The sequence below is a fragment of the Coregonus lavaretus genome (genome assembly GCF_964263955.1).
Source record: "Coregonus lavaretus genome assembly, chromosome: 11".
In the NCBI taxonomy this organism is placed as follows: Eukaryota; Metazoa; Chordata; class Actinopteri; order Salmoniformes; family Salmonidae; genus Coregonus; species Coregonus lavaretus.
This window is the reverse complement of record NC_139998.1, coordinates 45,717,738-45,735,020: the sequence shown is the minus strand read 5'-3', so window position 1 is coordinate 45,735,020 and position 17,283 is coordinate 45,717,738. Positions and strand designations below refer to the sequence as shown.

At 40.8% G+C, this 17,283-nt stretch overlaps 1 protein-coding gene across 1 annotated transcript in view; it reads left to right on the top strand.

Annotated features, from left to right (window-relative positions):
- LOC311137344 (AT-rich interactive domain-containing protein 3A-like) overlaps positions 1-17,283 on the top strand; it is a 65,816-nt gene that overhangs the window by 19,277 nt on the left and 29,256 nt on the right. The window contains exons 2-3 of the mRNA XM_084171792.1: positions 10,059-10,787; positions 11,522-11,819. Coding sequence (XP_084027918.1) covers positions 10,450-10,787; positions 11,522-11,819 — 636 coding nt within the window. The 5' untranslated portion in view covers positions 10,059-10,449. The remainder of the gene's footprint in view (positions 1-10,058; positions 10,788-11,521; positions 11,820-17,283) is intronic.

Sequence of the window (17,283 nt, the reverse complement as noted above, 5' to 3'; positions counted from 1 at the left end):
AAGCATTTATTTGGGCTGCAATTTCTGAGGCTAGTAACTCTAATGAACAGTAGAGGTAACTATGGGTCTTCTTTTCCTGTGGCGGTCCTCATGAGAGCCAGTTACATCATAGCGCTTGATGGTTTTTGCAACTGCACTTGAAGTAACTTTCAAAGTTCTTGAAATGTTCCATATTGACTGACCTTCATGTCTTAAAGTAATGATGGACTGTTCTTTCTCTTTGCTTATTTGAGCTGTTCTTGCCATAATATGGACAAACGCATTAAGAAGGAAAGAAATTCCACAAATTAACTTTTAACAAGGCACACCTGTTAATTGAAATGCATTCCAGGTGACTACCTCATGAAGCTGGTTGAGAGAATGCCAAGTGTGCAAAGCTGTCATCAAGGCAAAGGGTGGCTACTTTGAAGAATCTAACATCTAAAATATATTTTGATTTGATTAACACTTTTTTGGTTACTACATGACTCCATATGTGTTATTTCGTAGTGTTGATGTCTTCACTATTATTATACAAAGTAAGAAATAGTAAAAATAAAGAAAAACCCTTGAATGAGTAGGTGTGTCCAAACTTTTGACTGGTAGTTTACGTTAGAGGCTCAGTAATCGAGGACGACACTGATTTCACCAAAGAGGCACCAATCTCCTCATGACCTGCTGCTGATATCTTTAAGTTACCAATTACCTCCATTACACCAGGAGGGTCAAACTGAAGCAGAGAAGGGAAATGTCCCTTAATGTAATCCAAGGGATTTCCATCAGTTTAGCACATTTTCTTTGACAGAGAGGAACCCACATAAAAATAAAATTCAATTCACATGAAATAACATCAGGATCACTATAGGTCTTATTTCCAACAATACATTGTAGATGGCTTTTTTCTTATTCAACAGCTGATTGATTATTTTCAAAGTTGACTTTATATTATTTAAGGATTCTTGGAATTTGTTAGTAAAATATCTTATTTTTTAAATATCCAAAGTAGGTGAGTAAATTTGTTCTTATACTTTGTTATCAGATGTAAGTGAGAGGTCCTCTCTTACAATGAATTGAAAACGTTTATGAACAAAAATGGAAACTCCTCCTCCCACTCTTGATGTTCTACAGTGGTTAACAGCATTATAATGAGACATGTCATAAACCATGGTTGTCTCTTCAGTCAACCATGTTTCTGAAAGGGCAACAATTGAAAATACATGATTGAGAGAAGACAGATAAGGAACAAGGTAGTCATGATTTTTAGGAAGACTGCGAACGTTCAAATTATAGGTAGAAAATAAGCTTGTCTTGGAATTAGATAAGCAATTTAAGAACCTGTATAGCAGTTTAACATTATAGTAATTGCAAGTGATAGACTTATTTCTGGTCAATTTCAAAAAGTTTCAATCAATCATTATATTTATTGTTTGCTTCATTAATATTTAATGGGTTAAAGACCATGTTATCAGGGTTGATATCCTGCCCAACTAAGAGAGATACACAGTCGGAATCATCCAGATAGTGGAACGGAAACATAAAGTGCATGCCTCACATGTCCAATACAACCATACATTTGAGTTCGTTTTATCAATAGGGGTGCACTTCCTATGGAATGCACATTGACACAGTCCACATAACACAACTGAAGACTTCAGAGGGTTATGACATTTTGAGCAATGCGTGTTAGGTGAAACACATGAACAAAGTATAATAAATATACAGTGCATTCGGAAAGTATTCAGACCCCTTGACTTTTTCCAGATTTTGTTACGTTACAGCCTTATTCTAAAATTGATTAAATGTTTTTTTTCCCCCTCATCAATCTACACACAATACCCCTAATGACAAAGCAAAAATACGTTTTTATAATGTTTTGCAAATTTATAAAAAAAGAAAAAAAGATGTATAACATTTACATAAGTATTCAGATCCTTTACTCAGTACTTTGTTGAAGCAACTTTGGCAGCGATTACAGCCTTGAGTCTTCTTGGGTATGAAGCTACAAGCCTGGCACACCTGTATTTGGGGAATTTCTCCCATTCTTCTCTGCAGATCCTCTCAAGCTCTGTCAGGTTGGATGGGGAGCATCGCTGCACAGCTATTTTCAGGTCTCTCCAGAGATGTTCATGTCCGGGCTCTGGCTGGGCCACTCAAGGACATTCAGAGACTTGTCCTGAAGCCACTCCTGCATTGTCTTGGCTGTGTGTTTAGGGTTGTTGTCCTGTTGGAAAGTGAACCTTCGCCCCAGTCTGAGGTCATGAGCGCTCTGGAGCAGGTTTTTATCAAGGATCTCTCTGTACTTTGCTCCGTTCATCTTTCCCTCGATCCCGGCTAGTCTTCCAGTCCCTGAGGCTGAAAAACATCCCCACAGTATGATGCTGACACCACCATGCTTCACCGTAGGGATGGTGCCAGGTTTCCTCCAGACGTGACACTTGGCATTGAGGCCAATCTTGGTTTCATCAGATCAGAGAATCTTGTTTCTTATGGTCTGAGAGTATTTAGGTGCCTTTTGGCAAACTCCAAGCTGGCTGTCATGTGCCTTTTACTGAAGAGTGGCTTCTGTCTGGCCACTCTACCATAAAGGCCTGATTGGTGAAGTGCTTCAGAGATGGTTGTCCTTCTGGAAGGTTCTCCCATCTCCACAGAGGAACTCTGGAGCTCTGTCAGAGTGACCATCTGGTTCTTGGTCACCTCTCTGACCAAGGCCCTTCTCCTCCGATTGCTCAGTTTGGCCGGGCGGCCAGCTCTAGGAAGAGTCTTGGTGTTTCCACACATATTTTATTTAAGAATGATGGAGGCCACTGGGTTCTTGGGCACCTTCAATGCTGCTGAAATGTTTTGGTACCCTTCCCGAGATCTGTCCCTCGACACAATACTGTCTCGGACCTCTACAGACAATTCCTTTGACCTCATGGCTTGGTGTTTGCTCTGATATGCACTGTCAACTGTGGGACCTTATAAAGACAGGTGTTTGCCTTTCCAAATCATGTCTAATCAATTTAATTTACCACAGGTGGACTCCAATCAAGTTGTAGAAACAGGATGAACCTGAGCTCAATTTCGAGTCTCATAGCAAAGGGTCTGAATACTTATGTAAATAAGGTATTTCTGTTTTGTATTTTTAATATATTTTCTAAAAACCTGTTTTCGTTTTGTCATTATAGGGTATTGTGTGAAGATTGAGGAAAAAATGTAATTTAATCAATTTTAGAATAAGGCTGTAACATAACAAAATGTGGAAAAAGTCAAGGGGTCTGAATACTTTCCAAATGCACTGTATGTGCATGTGTGTCAAATCAGTTGACTATAGCGGAGTCACTTGCCATAGGCCTACTAGAGGGGGCGGGGTGAACGACCAGCTGATCATACTTCAGGTATGCCATGTTGCCTATCTTTCGTTCTTCAATTAGTCATGGCAGCAGTTACTTTCTTTTGAGTCGTACCTTTTCGGAGAAGTCTTCATTGATAAAGATGTTGGTTCCCTTCAGGCACTTGGCTCTCCTGAGAATCTCCTCCTTGTCTTTGAACCTGAGTAGTTTCACCACTATAGATCTGGGCCGTCCATCGGGGAAGAAAGGGCCATTCCTATGCGCCCTCTCCGTCTCCATGAGTTTAGGGTCCAGTTTGAGTTGATCTGCCAGGAGTTTCTTGGCCTTGACTTCTGTGTCATGACAAGTTTCAGTCTTTACGTCCTCAATTCCTTCTATTAAAGTGTTATTGCGCCTCAATTGGTTTTCGAGGTAGTCTCCTTTGGATGAGTGCTTGTCAAGTGTTGTTTGGAAAATTGCGAAATCCTCAGACATGGTTTTGAATGCGGTCTGGCTGGTGACATTCGCGATTGGAACCATTTCCCTGTTTGACCGCTAGGTTTTATGGGTATTATGACTCCTAATATGGTACTCTATTTACAGTCCTTGGCGTGAATGTGTGCTGAATGAGGAAGTTGCCCCCAGAATATAAGACTAATGAAATCAAGACAGAGCTACTGGGCGACTCCATTTTCCTTACTGGGCTCCCGAGTCAGTTGCATGTTTTGCATAAACAGGCACACAGCATGTGTCATGTAGCCCACATGTATGGGTAATGTCTTTCACCACACTATTTGTCACATGCTTCATAAACAACAGGTGTAGACTAACAGTGAAATGCTTCCTGTTTCACTGATCCAAAGAGCTGTTTCCTGCCTTGCGTTACAGACATTTGGAATATGTACAAAAACACCCATTAGAATTCATCAAATTAATCCAATAAATTGCCCAGCCCTACCTCATAGTGTGTAAATATATGTAAAACACAGGAAAATCACGTTTTTGACAGCACTGTGGGCCTTTAATCTCTGATTAACTTTCTTATTGGAATTACTTGGCTGGTTTAATCTTCTGCATGTTCAACTTGGTCAATCTGGAACGTAAAGTCTCAACTGAAATCCTGACTGCACCAATCGTAGGTTGACTTCCACATCACACTATTTCCGTCCCATGGCTCAAGAGAGAGTACAATGCTGCTGTTGATAGCAGTGTTGGAGGGGGAGATCCTTGTTGCTAGCCTAACGTTAGCCTAGCATTCAGAGAAGAGCACAGGCCGCAGTCAATCCATCCATCATGTATTTTCAGTCAACCCGCTGGTATACTATGCTTTTGCTCTGAAAATGAATAAAAACTGGTTTGAGGTTTCATTCCATCAGGATTATGTTATAGTGAATAGTCAGTAGGGTACTCCCTATGTCCGATTTTTCAAAATGGCTGAATTTGGGTGCTTGATTGAAAACGCCCCAGATTCCTCTAAATTTATAATAAGGAGATCATTGGATTACGATTATTCTGAAATTTGACCAACATAATTTATGGCTGGCTTTACAAATCAGATTTGAGATTTGGGCCCCATTCCGCATGGATTGTGGAAGAGGTTGGTAGAAAGTACGTGTGATACTTTCTGAATGATTTTGTTGTTAGTTTAATGGGCTCAATAGAGGCAGTGTTATTCTCTCCAGGGAGGCAGGTAGCCTAGCAGTTAAGGGCGTTGGGCCAGTAACCGAAAGTTTGCTGGTTTGAATCCCTGAGCTGACTAGGTGAAAAATCTGTTGATGTGCCCTTGAGTAAGGCACTTAACCCTAATTGCTCCTGTAAGTCGATCTGGATAAGAGTGTCTGCTAAATGACTAAAATGTAAATGTAGGTAACAAGTGGAGCAATGTGTCAGAATACCATATAATCAAGGCCAACGCCATTGACCGGCTTTTTATAAGAGGGCCTTATGTATTACGGTTGTAAACTATACTGAACAAAAATATAAACACAACATGTAAAGTGTTAGTCCCATGTTTCCTGAGCTGAAATAAAAAATCCCAGAAATGTTTCATATGCACAAAAAGCTTTTTTTCTCTCAAATGTTATGCACAATTTTGTTTACATCCCTGTTAGTGAGCATTTCAACTTTGCCAAGATAATCCATCCATCTGACAGGTGTGGTATATCAATAATCTGATTAAACAGCATGATCACTACACAGGTGGACCCTGGGGACAATAAAAGGCCACTTTAAAATGTGCAGTTTTGTCACACAACACAATGCCACAGATGTCTCAAGTTTTGAGGGAGCATGCAATTGGCATGCTGACTGCAGGAATGTCCACCAGAACTGTTGCCAGAGAATTGAATGTTCATTTCTCTACCATAAGCTGCCTCCAACGTCGTTTTAGAGAATTTGGCAGTATGTCCAACCGGCCTCACAACCACAGACCACGTGTAACCACACCAGCCCAGGACCTCCACATCAGGCTACATCATCTGCGGGATCGTCTGAGGAGTATTTCTGTCTGTAATAAAGCCCTTTTGTGGGGAAAAACTCATTCTGATTGGCTGGGCCTGGTTCCACAGTGGGTGGGCCTGGCTGCCAAGTGGGTGGGCCTATGCCCTCCCAGGCCCACCCATGGCTGCACCCCTGCCCAGTCATATGAAATCCATAGATTAGGGCCTAATACATTTATTTCAGTTGACTGATTTCCTTATTTGAACTGTAACGCAGTAAAATCGTTTCAATTGTTATATGTTGCGTTTATATTTTTGTTCAGTATAGTCTGCAAAAGGCCTCCCAAATGTCCAACTGAATTCTGGGTAAAAATGGAAATGATGTCAAGATGTGGTCCGTAGTCTCAGATATGTTGGAGAGATCCCTACACACTTCCAAACTCAACTAGCTATTTTCTGTCCAGTACCGGCTTGCCGATTTAAATATACACTGCAAATTGCAAACGTTGTCAATGCACAATTTCAATGCTCTGTACTGGTCTTGTGCATTCTTTAGGAGACTATAGTTTAATATTGGAGCACCCTTTATGTGAGGCGGCAGAGACCCTTTATCACTTTGGAATTAGACCCTTAGCGCTTTCCTTATCTCTTCGTCCTGTTTGTTCAGACCTTGCAATCTTCCACCCTCACCCCTCCCTCAGTCTCCGTGCCAGTAGGTAAGTAAAGGATTAACCCAATAACTCTCATCATTTGTCCCTTATCCTTCATTTAAACCGTCTGTGCACTCAATTGGCTTCGTGACAGCTCCCCCCTCATCCAGTTTCATCTAGCCTACATCAATAACCCTAAGGTCAGATCACTTATGGGTGTCCATTGCTGTGGTTTGAAGCCAAAAAACATTTGCGAGGAAAGTCCTATGAAATTTAAATGGAAGGCAATGATAAAGTGGTTGACTTAAGGTTGTGGTTCACATTGTGTGTAGTGAAGTTACTCAATTCGCCCCGGCCGTTCACCACCAGTGGGTTGCATCTACCTGTGATGCAAAGTAGCTGGTTTGCACTACAATGCTTACCACACCACACATCAGTCTTGCATAACACAGAGAAGTGAAAATATAATTCTTATGCAATCAGGCCATTTTTTTTCTGTCCATGGCTAGAAACCTATTTTTCAGCCCATTACAATCTTGCCGTTAGAAACTGAATTAGTCACGACTTCATCAGCAGTTATACCATCACATGAATCATAGACATAGACGACATAGTCCCAAAGTTGTTGATATAATGGTGATTCATGTGATGCAACGCTTCAATGTTCCCTATTAACAGTCAGAATGATGAATGGATGACCTAACACATACAGTCCTCATTCCTTGCTCTATCTATATTTATATATTTCTTTATTCCGTTCTTTTACTTTTAGATTTGTGTGTATTGTTGTGAATTGTTAGATATTACTGCACTGTTGGAGCTAGGAACACAAGGATTTCGCTACACCCGCAATAACATCTGCTAAACATGTGTATGTGACCAATAGAATTTGATTTTATCTTGCCATTTCTGTGGGAAATCACAGGTGTTGGACACCAAAAAAGGCATTTGAAGCAGAGGAACCACAAACACCTCCCCCAACTCAATGTATGTTGTTCAGGAACAGGAAAGCAGTTTGCTGTTCTGCCCTGGTGTGTCCCTCATGGAATATTTCCAAATATAGGGAAGCACATTTTGTGCACCATTGTTGAGAACCACTGTCATCAAACAAAGTCCTTTTAGAATTAGGCTTAATCACTGGCTTATGAAACTTTATTGTGAAACATTGGGTGCAGCAAATTGGCATAAGATAAATAATTATGGTTCAATGCATCTGACTGTTGGATGATTCAAAATGTCTGTTTAACTTGATATTATTTTGAATGTAAAATCAACACAGCATTGTTTGTCTATAGCCTGTAATCCTACAGACCAGAACATACTAAAATGTAAATGTCTTGTTTTATGGTTGGAATGAAAAGACAATAGTCTTGTTACCATAGTGCAATAAAAACCGATAAAATATGATATGATGTTATATTGCTACTATTTTGGATCCAACAACTGGAGTGAAACAGTTGCTCTCTGTGCCAGAAAAGAATGTTGCGCAAATCGATATTGAATGACTCACCTCTACTAATACAACTGCTTATCTGGTGGTTATTTCTTGCACGTCTCCTGACACACAAGCCCTTAGAAGTGACAAGGTTTGCCAGTGCCGTTTTTGTCAATGTCTTTGCCAGTTTCGTTTTAGTCACTGTATTTCCGAATGAGTAGAGAAGCATCGTGAACATTATCATGACTGGGGTCATAGGCCTAGGGTCAAAAGTAGTGCATTATATAAGATATAGGCTAGCTAGGGTGTCATTTCAGAGGCAACCTAGTCTGTTCAACACCTGCTTGGAGAATGTGTCTTCATATCCCTGTGAGTGTGTGCTATTGATTCTAGAACACTGTGTTAAGCTTATCTTTTTTCTGACCTAGATGTGACCTAGGTCTTATTCAGTCGAAATGTAGACCTTTCCCCTTATAGCATGTGCTAGGTCTTTCTAGCTTACATTCATGCCAAGTTTGACATGCCTTCTTATGAATTGCTGTGGTGTGAGTCACTTGAGTATAGTACAAAAATATCTTGGTCATCCTAGAACATGCTCTGAGCAACATTTTCTACAAATTGCATAGTGGTCATGCAAACCAGAGCTGTTCAGTCATGAGTGTCATGGATTTCCCCCTTTTATATTTGCATTTCTGACTGAAAAAAATGTCTGACTTATGGGTCGTTCCACGAATAGAGTACATTTTATGTCCTTCAGACATTATGTTTTAAAAATTGTAATAAAATGTAACCATTGGATCACATATATCGATGTTCTAACTCAGCCATACTCCATAAGGGGACTGCGGGCCGGATCCGGAACAGAACAGGGTCACAACAGACCACTCCTGGTATCATATGAACACACATGAGACATGGAAAATGTGTAGAATTGCAGGAAATTAGCTTTAAAACTCCTCAGTTTTCCCTTCGCTCCATAACATAATGTATAGAGTTGCAGGAAATAAGATTTAAAACTGTACATTTTTCTCTCTGCCTACAAGATCAGTTTAAACGGTTTGGGGTTGCATGGGTTACGAGGTGGGGGTTTGTTACTACGCCGATAAATGACAATATCCATCCGGACCTTTGCCACCTAGGAAATGTGTATGACCGGGTCATCTCAAATAGTATTTGAGTATCCCTGCTCGAACTTAACCATGTAAAAAATTCCAATTACCGTGTGTTTTCATTCAAATAAGATATTTTGTCTTCTCTGAAAATCTAAATGTAGGCATGTCCCATGTCATGTTTGTCCAACTTCTAGGAAGATTTTAACCCACTTAACCCAAGTTTTCACCATCACTGTAAAGCCGTAGTTATTTTGTTGCTTTGGGAAAGGAATTTTAGAAGATTATTTTCGTTTTTTTAGGTGATTAGTGATTCATTTACATTTGTCCCTCAGGTTTATGTTCAACCATGTAACATTTTAATATGGTAAAATTATTCTATAAAAAAATCTAAACATAAATCAAAACAAACATTGAACATCTAATAGTCAAATCATAGTGTAAAAGCAGTTAGCTGGTTCTACTATTTTTGGCAATTTTCTGGTGTTTTGTTGGAAAACGGAGTGTGTCGAGCATACCCTGTTACCCATAGATAGATTGGCTAAAAATCTTTTAACAAGTAAAAGATTCCATTCCCCGTGTCACAACGTGAGTTATGGCAGATTTTTAAATGAAATCGTAAACCCTGTTACAGTCAACCCTGTCACATTAATTGTAACTTTTATAGTAATTTTTCTAAATATAACCTCTTGAGATGGAAAAACATGTTTGTTATGAAGTTGAACATGGGCTCTTTATGACAGAATGTCATAATTTGGATGACAAAGCAATTATATTGTCATTATATTTATATCATATATTTTCAACCATTTTAAAATAACAGTTGACCTTTCTTCTCCGGTCCACAAAAACGGATTAGTCTATTCCCTAATTCAATCATGTGTTCATTTCAATCAATGTTTTCTTTGAAAGCATTGAAACATCAGGCTTACAGAGAGGGAAATCTACAGAGAGGGAAGAATATAAAATAGTTTATCTATGTAACACACTTGTTACTATTTTTACTTTCTCTTTGGACACTTTTTGAATTTGACACATCAACTGAAACCAGCATGTAGACTGTCTGCAACCAGCTAACCAACATGTGAAACAATGTCTAGTGCTTTGTCTCACATGTGTTTGTCTCTTTCCCACAGGCCCTGGTAAAGCCATTACGGTGTGGTCCACATAGAGAGATCTCCACCACTTCAGCCACTAGTGCCTAAGTACGGCACTCACAGGGAATCTCCACTGGCCTTCCCTTCCCTGCACAGAAAAAACGTACAAGAGACTTCCAGCTCGGGAGCTGTGGACAGTGTCCGAGTGCATGTCTCATCGCTCTAAGAACCCTTCCCGCTCTTCGAGGACCTAACTTACCTACCCGTCAAGAGAGCACTCCTGCCGCTGAGTTAGCTGGTCAGGCATTTCATCCAGCCCCTCAGCATCAGGACTTAGCGAGGCGGCAGCCCCCACCAGCCCCTGTGACTGGAGCTGTTCAGGGGGAGGAGGGGAAGGAGACCACCGGCCGGTGCATCACTTTCCCTTGAGATGAAGCTTCAAGCCGTGATGGAGAACCTGCACAGGCAGCAGAGGGCAAAGTTGCTGATGGAACTGGAGCAGCAGCAGCTGCAGCAGGACGGCGCTTCGCAGGGTCACGGCCGTACCACCGCTGGCGTTGGGGACCAGCTGATGGGAAGCCCCACCCCGGAGTCAGAGCACGCCCAGATGGCGGCCCTGGCAGCCATGAGGGCGGTGGCGGCCGGGCTGCAGAGGGCCTCAGACAGCCCCATGTCAGAGCGCAGCAGCGGGGGAGAGGACGAGGAGGAGGAGGATGAGGAAGGGGAGCAGTACAAAGATATGATGGGCTCTGAGGAAGAGGAGATTATGTGAGTAGGACTGCCTCATGCTTATACATGCTTGTACCGGGCCAGTAACCGATAGGTCGCTGGTTCAAATCTCAGAGCCTTGAGCAAGGCACTTAACCCTAATTGCTCCTGTAAGTCACTCTGGATAAGAGCGTCTGCTAAATGACTAACCTTGAATGTCTGACTGGGTGCTTTGCTCTGGTCTAGGGATTTGTTTGACCTTTGTAAGTTCACTTGTAATGGGTGAGCATTTTATTTAAATGTACCCAATCTTTACCATTTAGCCTATTCTATATACTGTAATGCAACACCTTTTTAAAGTTTCAATAGTGTGTTAGCTAGCTTTCCATCAAAATAATCATTGCCCTTGTGATTTCACGAGTGCTTACACATTTTGTATTTTTATTTTGTACCTTTATTTAAACAGGTAATTAATTCGTATTTACAATGACGACCTGTCCAACACATCAATAAACAACAATTACACTATACATATCTATATACTCATCAATTACACAATACATGAAAAGCAAACACAAAACATGAAAAGCAAAACACAATCAAATGAAACAAACACATTCTTTAGTGAAAAGGCCCTCTAACATCTGCCTGAATTGCCTTAGAGGCACCAAATACACCAACTTTAAGGACTTTTGGAGATCATTCCAAGTCACCCAAACACCAGTACATAGGTATACACCAGTATGTGTACGGTGTTGTAACGTGGGTGGCATGGCTCTTTCTCTCGGCTGCAGAAAGCAGAAGTGGGATGAGGAGGACTTTGAGGGGGAGATGGAGGAGGACTATGAGGACGAGCTGGTGGACGAGGGGCTTCCCACAGGCCGGGAGGCGCTGGCCTTGGGGAAGGGCATCTTGCTGCTGCCCCACCGCCAGCTGCACCCCCACTCCCAGCTGCTGAAGCAGGCCCGGCCCCACACCGGGACCCGCCCAGACCAGGAGCCCAGAGTGGCAATCCTCCCCCCACACGGATCCCACAGCCAGCTGGGCGGCCAGGACCACGGAGACTGGACCTACGAAGAGCAGTTTAGACAGGTAGGACCCAGGGGGGGTTATAGTGGGTAGGGAGGTAGGTAGGTACATTCAGTTGTATGATGTCATCATACACAGCGGGGGTGACTTCCTGCTTCCAGACAACAATGGAAGACAATATTTGCCAATAATGCCACTAGTAGCTCTTCAGTTCGGCTATCCAATTTGAAACCTCCCTCCCTTGAGGCATGCTCACATTGGAAAGGGTCTTAGGAAATTTGAATGCTGTTGATGTAAGCAGGAAGTCGCCTAGCTGTGTATGATGTCATATTGCTGAGTCTACCTTTAACCGTCCTTAGCAGGCTCGTGTTTATTGTAAACACTGCATTGGTTTTGATATGGTTTGGAGGCCCTGTTGAAATTGTTGTATAGATACAGTGGGATTGTTTTTATGTGAAGGATTTCCGTTATGAGAAGCTGTGTTTCAGCATAGTGATAGGGCTATGTTGAGGTGGACCAGAAAGAAGAGAAAATAATACTCTGCATTAGTTTCCATTTTAGCTAATGCTAAAGGTTAGGTTAGCTAATGCTAAAGGGTAGTAGTGGAAAAAGTATAGGTTCAACATGTGAATTGCATTATTTAAACCTAAATTATAATATCTCTTGTGTGAAAACAAAGTTCAACCAACCATAAAACATGACTGTTTGCACTAACATGCCTAGCTGCAATATGCACATTTACATAGGCCAGCCTCTGTAAAATTCTGCCGCAGGTTTTTTTTGAAAAATGGGGAAATGCAAGTTACATGTTTGCTACCCATATTGTCATTTTTAGACAGACTTCGGAAGTTATGTAATAATGACAATATAATTTATTTTGCTACTTGCGTATTTGGTGCTAATATAAATGGGATTGTGTATTTGGTCAAATTACTGTGTAACTAGATAAAAACACACAAAAAAGGCATACTTATTTAAAGGGGTATGTGCCTTAAAATTTGTGTGAATTACTGAAATTGTTGCTCTCAATAAATGATTTACTACATGGGTCTCTGTGTTAAGAGACCCAAGGCAAAATGTATGGAATTGGGCATGTTCTAGCACGTTATCATGACATGTCAGTGTTGCCGTAATGATCTGAGTTATATCATGGTTACCCCAGAATCTATATTATATTGTTGACAGTTATATAATCAAGAGTGCCAGTACGGTACCTTGTCCATTTAAGATATCAAACTTTGTGTATTTTCCACCTTCATTTCTATGTTATACAAACACATGTCAAATGTGTTTTCTTGTTGATAGTAGCTGAGAAGAAGTGCTTTAATGGTCTGGCGTGTGCTTCTCCCTGGGGAGGAAGGGGTTAAGACTGTACCGTTTATTTTGGGCAGGTGGGTGGAGGCAGTTGGAATGCGCCTGAGGGAGAGTGATAATCTGGCCATTCAGGACCCAGACCCTCTCAGAAATGCTGCATGTCTCTATCAGTCTGTCAGTTGGAACCATTCCAAACAGAAATGTTAGCCCTACATAAAAACTAGACATTCAGGTAAGTGCTAGATGGCAGTCAGTGTATAGCTGCCTTTAGCCAAACCTGGCCGTGCAGCCTAGGAGTGTATCATCTCAGCTGTGGAAAGGTCAGACTAAATTAGCCCCAATGTGGTGGGGGCGGAGGTCTGATAAAAAATGTGGTCATCAATTAATCAAAATTTCGAGGCAGGTTGCCAGTAGCCTCTGATAGAAGATATCAGCCGGCGGCAGAAGGAGGTAGCTGAATTACAAAAAGGATTCATTGGGTGGATATCAAATTATACCACCAGTGGATGCCTTTTTGCCAACGAAACTGATTTGCCCCTGGTAGAGTGCCATTTGAGCTGTGTTATTTTAGTGACACCCATCCCTACCCCCTGGCGCCTGTACATACACCTGCCCCCTGATATTTTGTTATGGCAGCACTTCTTTTATTACTACCCGGACCTCTTTCCATTCACTGTTGTTTACTCCGTCAAACACGAGGGAGAATCGTTTTCTTTTTTCTCTCCCAACCTGTAGGCCTACATGTATCTGTTACCGTTCAACATCTGATAAGGCAGAGGTCATCATACCCGTTCGTTATCACAATAACATGACACGAGAATCTGGTGCATTCTGGGCTAGCCTACTTCCACTGATCAGCACTCTCCAAAACTGCACCCTATTCCCTATTTGTGATGATTTATTTGTGCTTACCATGACTGTGTATTTGTATTCTAGTGTGTGTGTGTGTGTATATGCAGTGCATTCGGAACGTGTTCAGACCTCTTGACTTTTTCCACATTTTGTTACGTTACAGCTTATTCTAAAAAGGATTAAATCGTTTTTTTCATCAATCTAATGACAAAGCAAAAACAGGTTTTTAGAAATTTTAGCAAATGTATTACAAATATAAACCAGAACTATCATATTTACATAAGTATTCAGACCCTTTACTCAGTACTTTGTTGAAGCACCTTTTAGTTCAATCTAGGTTTCATCAGACCAGAGAATCTTGTTTCTCATGGACTGAGAGTCCAATCCAGGTGAAGCTGGTTGAGAGAATGCCAAGAGTGTGCAAAGCTGTCATCAAGGCAAAGGGTGGCTACTTTGAAGAATCTCAAATATAAAATATATTTTGATTTGTTTAACACTTTTTTTTTGTTACTACATGATTCCATGTGTTATTTCATAGTTTTGATGTCTTCAATACTATTCTACAACGTAAAAAAATAGTAAAAATAAAGAAAAACCCTTGAATGAGTAGGTGTGTCCAAACTTTTGACTGATATGATTCCTCATGATGCCATCTATTTTGTGAAGTGCACCAGTCCCTCCTGCAGCAAAGCACCCCCACAGCATGATGCTGCCACCCCCGTGCTTCACGGTTGGGATGGTGTTCTTCGGCTTGCAAGCAACCCCCTTTTTCCTCCAAACATAACGATGGTCATTATGGCCAAACAGTTGTATTTTTGTTTCATCAGACCAGAGGACATTTCTCCAAAAAGTACGATCTTTGTCCCCATGTGCAGTTGCAAACCGTAGTCTGGCTTTTTTATGGCAGTTTTGGAGCAGTGGCTTCTTCCTTGCTGAGCAGCCTTTCAGGTTATGTCGATATAGGACTCATTCTACCTGTGGATATAGATACTTTTGTACCTGTTTCCTCCAGCATCTTCACAAGGTCCTTTGCTGTTGTTCTGGGATTGATTTGCACTTTTCGCACCAAAGTACGTTCATCTCTAGGAGACAGAATGCATCTCCTTCCTGAGCGGTATGACGGCTGCGTGGTCCCATGGTGTTTATACTTGCGTACTATTGTTTGTACAGATGAACGTGGTACATTCAGGCGTTTGGAAATTGCTCCCAAGGATGAACCAGACTTGTGGAGGTCTACCATTTTTTTATGAGGTCTTGGCTGATTTCTTTTGATTTTCCCATTATATCAAGCAAAGATGCACTGAGTTTGAAGGGAGGCCTTGAAATACATCCACAGGTACACCTCCAATTGACTCAAATTATGTCAATTAGCCTATCAGAAGCTTCTAAAGCCATGACATGATTTTCTGGAATTTTCCAAGCTGTTTAAAGGCACAGTCAACTTGGTGTATGACCCACTGGAATTGTGATACAGTGAATTATAAGTGAAATAATCTGTCTGTAAACAATTGTTGGAAAAATTACTTGTGTCATGCACAAAGTAGATGTCCTAACCGATTTGCCAAAACTATAGTTTGTTAACAAGACATTTGTGGAGTGGTTGAAAAACGAGTTTTAATGACTCCAACCTAAGTGTATGTAAACTTCCGACTTCAACTGTGTATGTAATATATATATATATATATATGTGTATGTATATATATATATATATATATATATATATATATATATATATATATATATATATATATATACATACATACATACATACATACATACATACATACATACATACATATTTGTGTGTATTTTATATTGTGTTATACAGGGTGCATTTGGAAAACAGACCTAGGTCTCAATATGTCTTCCCTGTCAAAATAAAGGTTGAATAAAAATATGGTGTACTACTTTTGGCCAGAAAGTAGTGCACTGTGTAGGGAATAGGGTGCCATTTCAGAAGCAGCCTTGGTGCTCAATCACCAGAGGGTAAACTCTATGTTTTACCTCCCATGTTTAATTTACAGTGTTGTTTGTCTTGTTCAGAACTGGCTTTACCCCCTGCAGCTCATTAAGCTTGCAGCGCATTAACCCTGCAGCTAACGTGTAGACATACATATTAACCTCTTGTATTTTGTTTTAACACCTTGAAACATGTACTAATTATTAACACAGTATGCCGTGGATTCAGACCTCTGTAACAAACATGTCCAAATCCAAAAATGTGAGAGAGAAAAATTGCGAGCTCTTTTTAAATGGAGAGAAATACTCCAGTAAAAACATTTGCATCTTAGTTAACGATCCACCAGGCCCCTACTTTTATAGCACAATTCCAGACGAAACCTCAAATTTTGGGCCTTTTAGGACGACAATTACCACGTTCCTCGTTCCTCAAGTTGACTAACCACAACAGTCATTTTGTTTAAGGGGAATCTGTTGCTCATCCACAAATGAGGCGGAGAGTGTTGACCTCCCCACTGTCCATTGCCTACCCCTTCTCCTCCGGCTAGAAAACTCCAGAAGCAGAAAAGCCTTTGATGTACCCTGTCTTGTCTCTCTCCTATATTTGAAATACAAACAGCAGGGCAGATGTAACACAGATGGACAGTAAAGAGGGTATCTGTTTAAAAATTGATCGCACTCATTATTATCAGGGAGTTGGCATTAAAGATTGATTTGTACGCACACACACGGAATTGGGGGGAAGGGCGGTGACCCCAGGAAATGAAGGGTGAATTGGAGCCAATGCCGCAGAGTGACACTTATTGGGATTGCTCGCCAGCGTGATTCTGCTGATACAACTCCTATGCCGATGGCGTTCCTTGATGTTCACTCCTGAAATGTGTAGCCTATACAGTGGATTCGGAAAGTATTCAGACCCCTTGACTTTTTCCACATTTTGTTACGTTACAGCCTTATTCTAAAATTGATTACATTGTATTTTTCACTCATCAATCTACACACAATACCCCACAATGACAAAGCAAAAACTGTTTTTTATATTTATTGGTAGAAAAATAAAAAACACACTTGGCGTCATACCCAAGAAGACTCAAGGCTGTTATCGCTGCCAAAGGTGCTTCAACAAAGTACTGAGTAAAGGTTCTGAATACCTACGTAAATGTGATATTTCCATTTATTTATTTTATTTATTTTGCAAAAATGTCTAAACTGTTTTTGCTTTGTCATTATGGGGTATTGTGTGTAGATTGATGAAGGGAAACAAATAATTTAATCATTTTTAGAATAAGGCTGTAACGTAAAACAAAATGTGGAATAAGTCAAGGGGTCAAAATACTTTCCGAATGCATTATAAGTGGAACATCCTTGTATTACACAAAGTCTTGCTCAAAATGTGACTCAA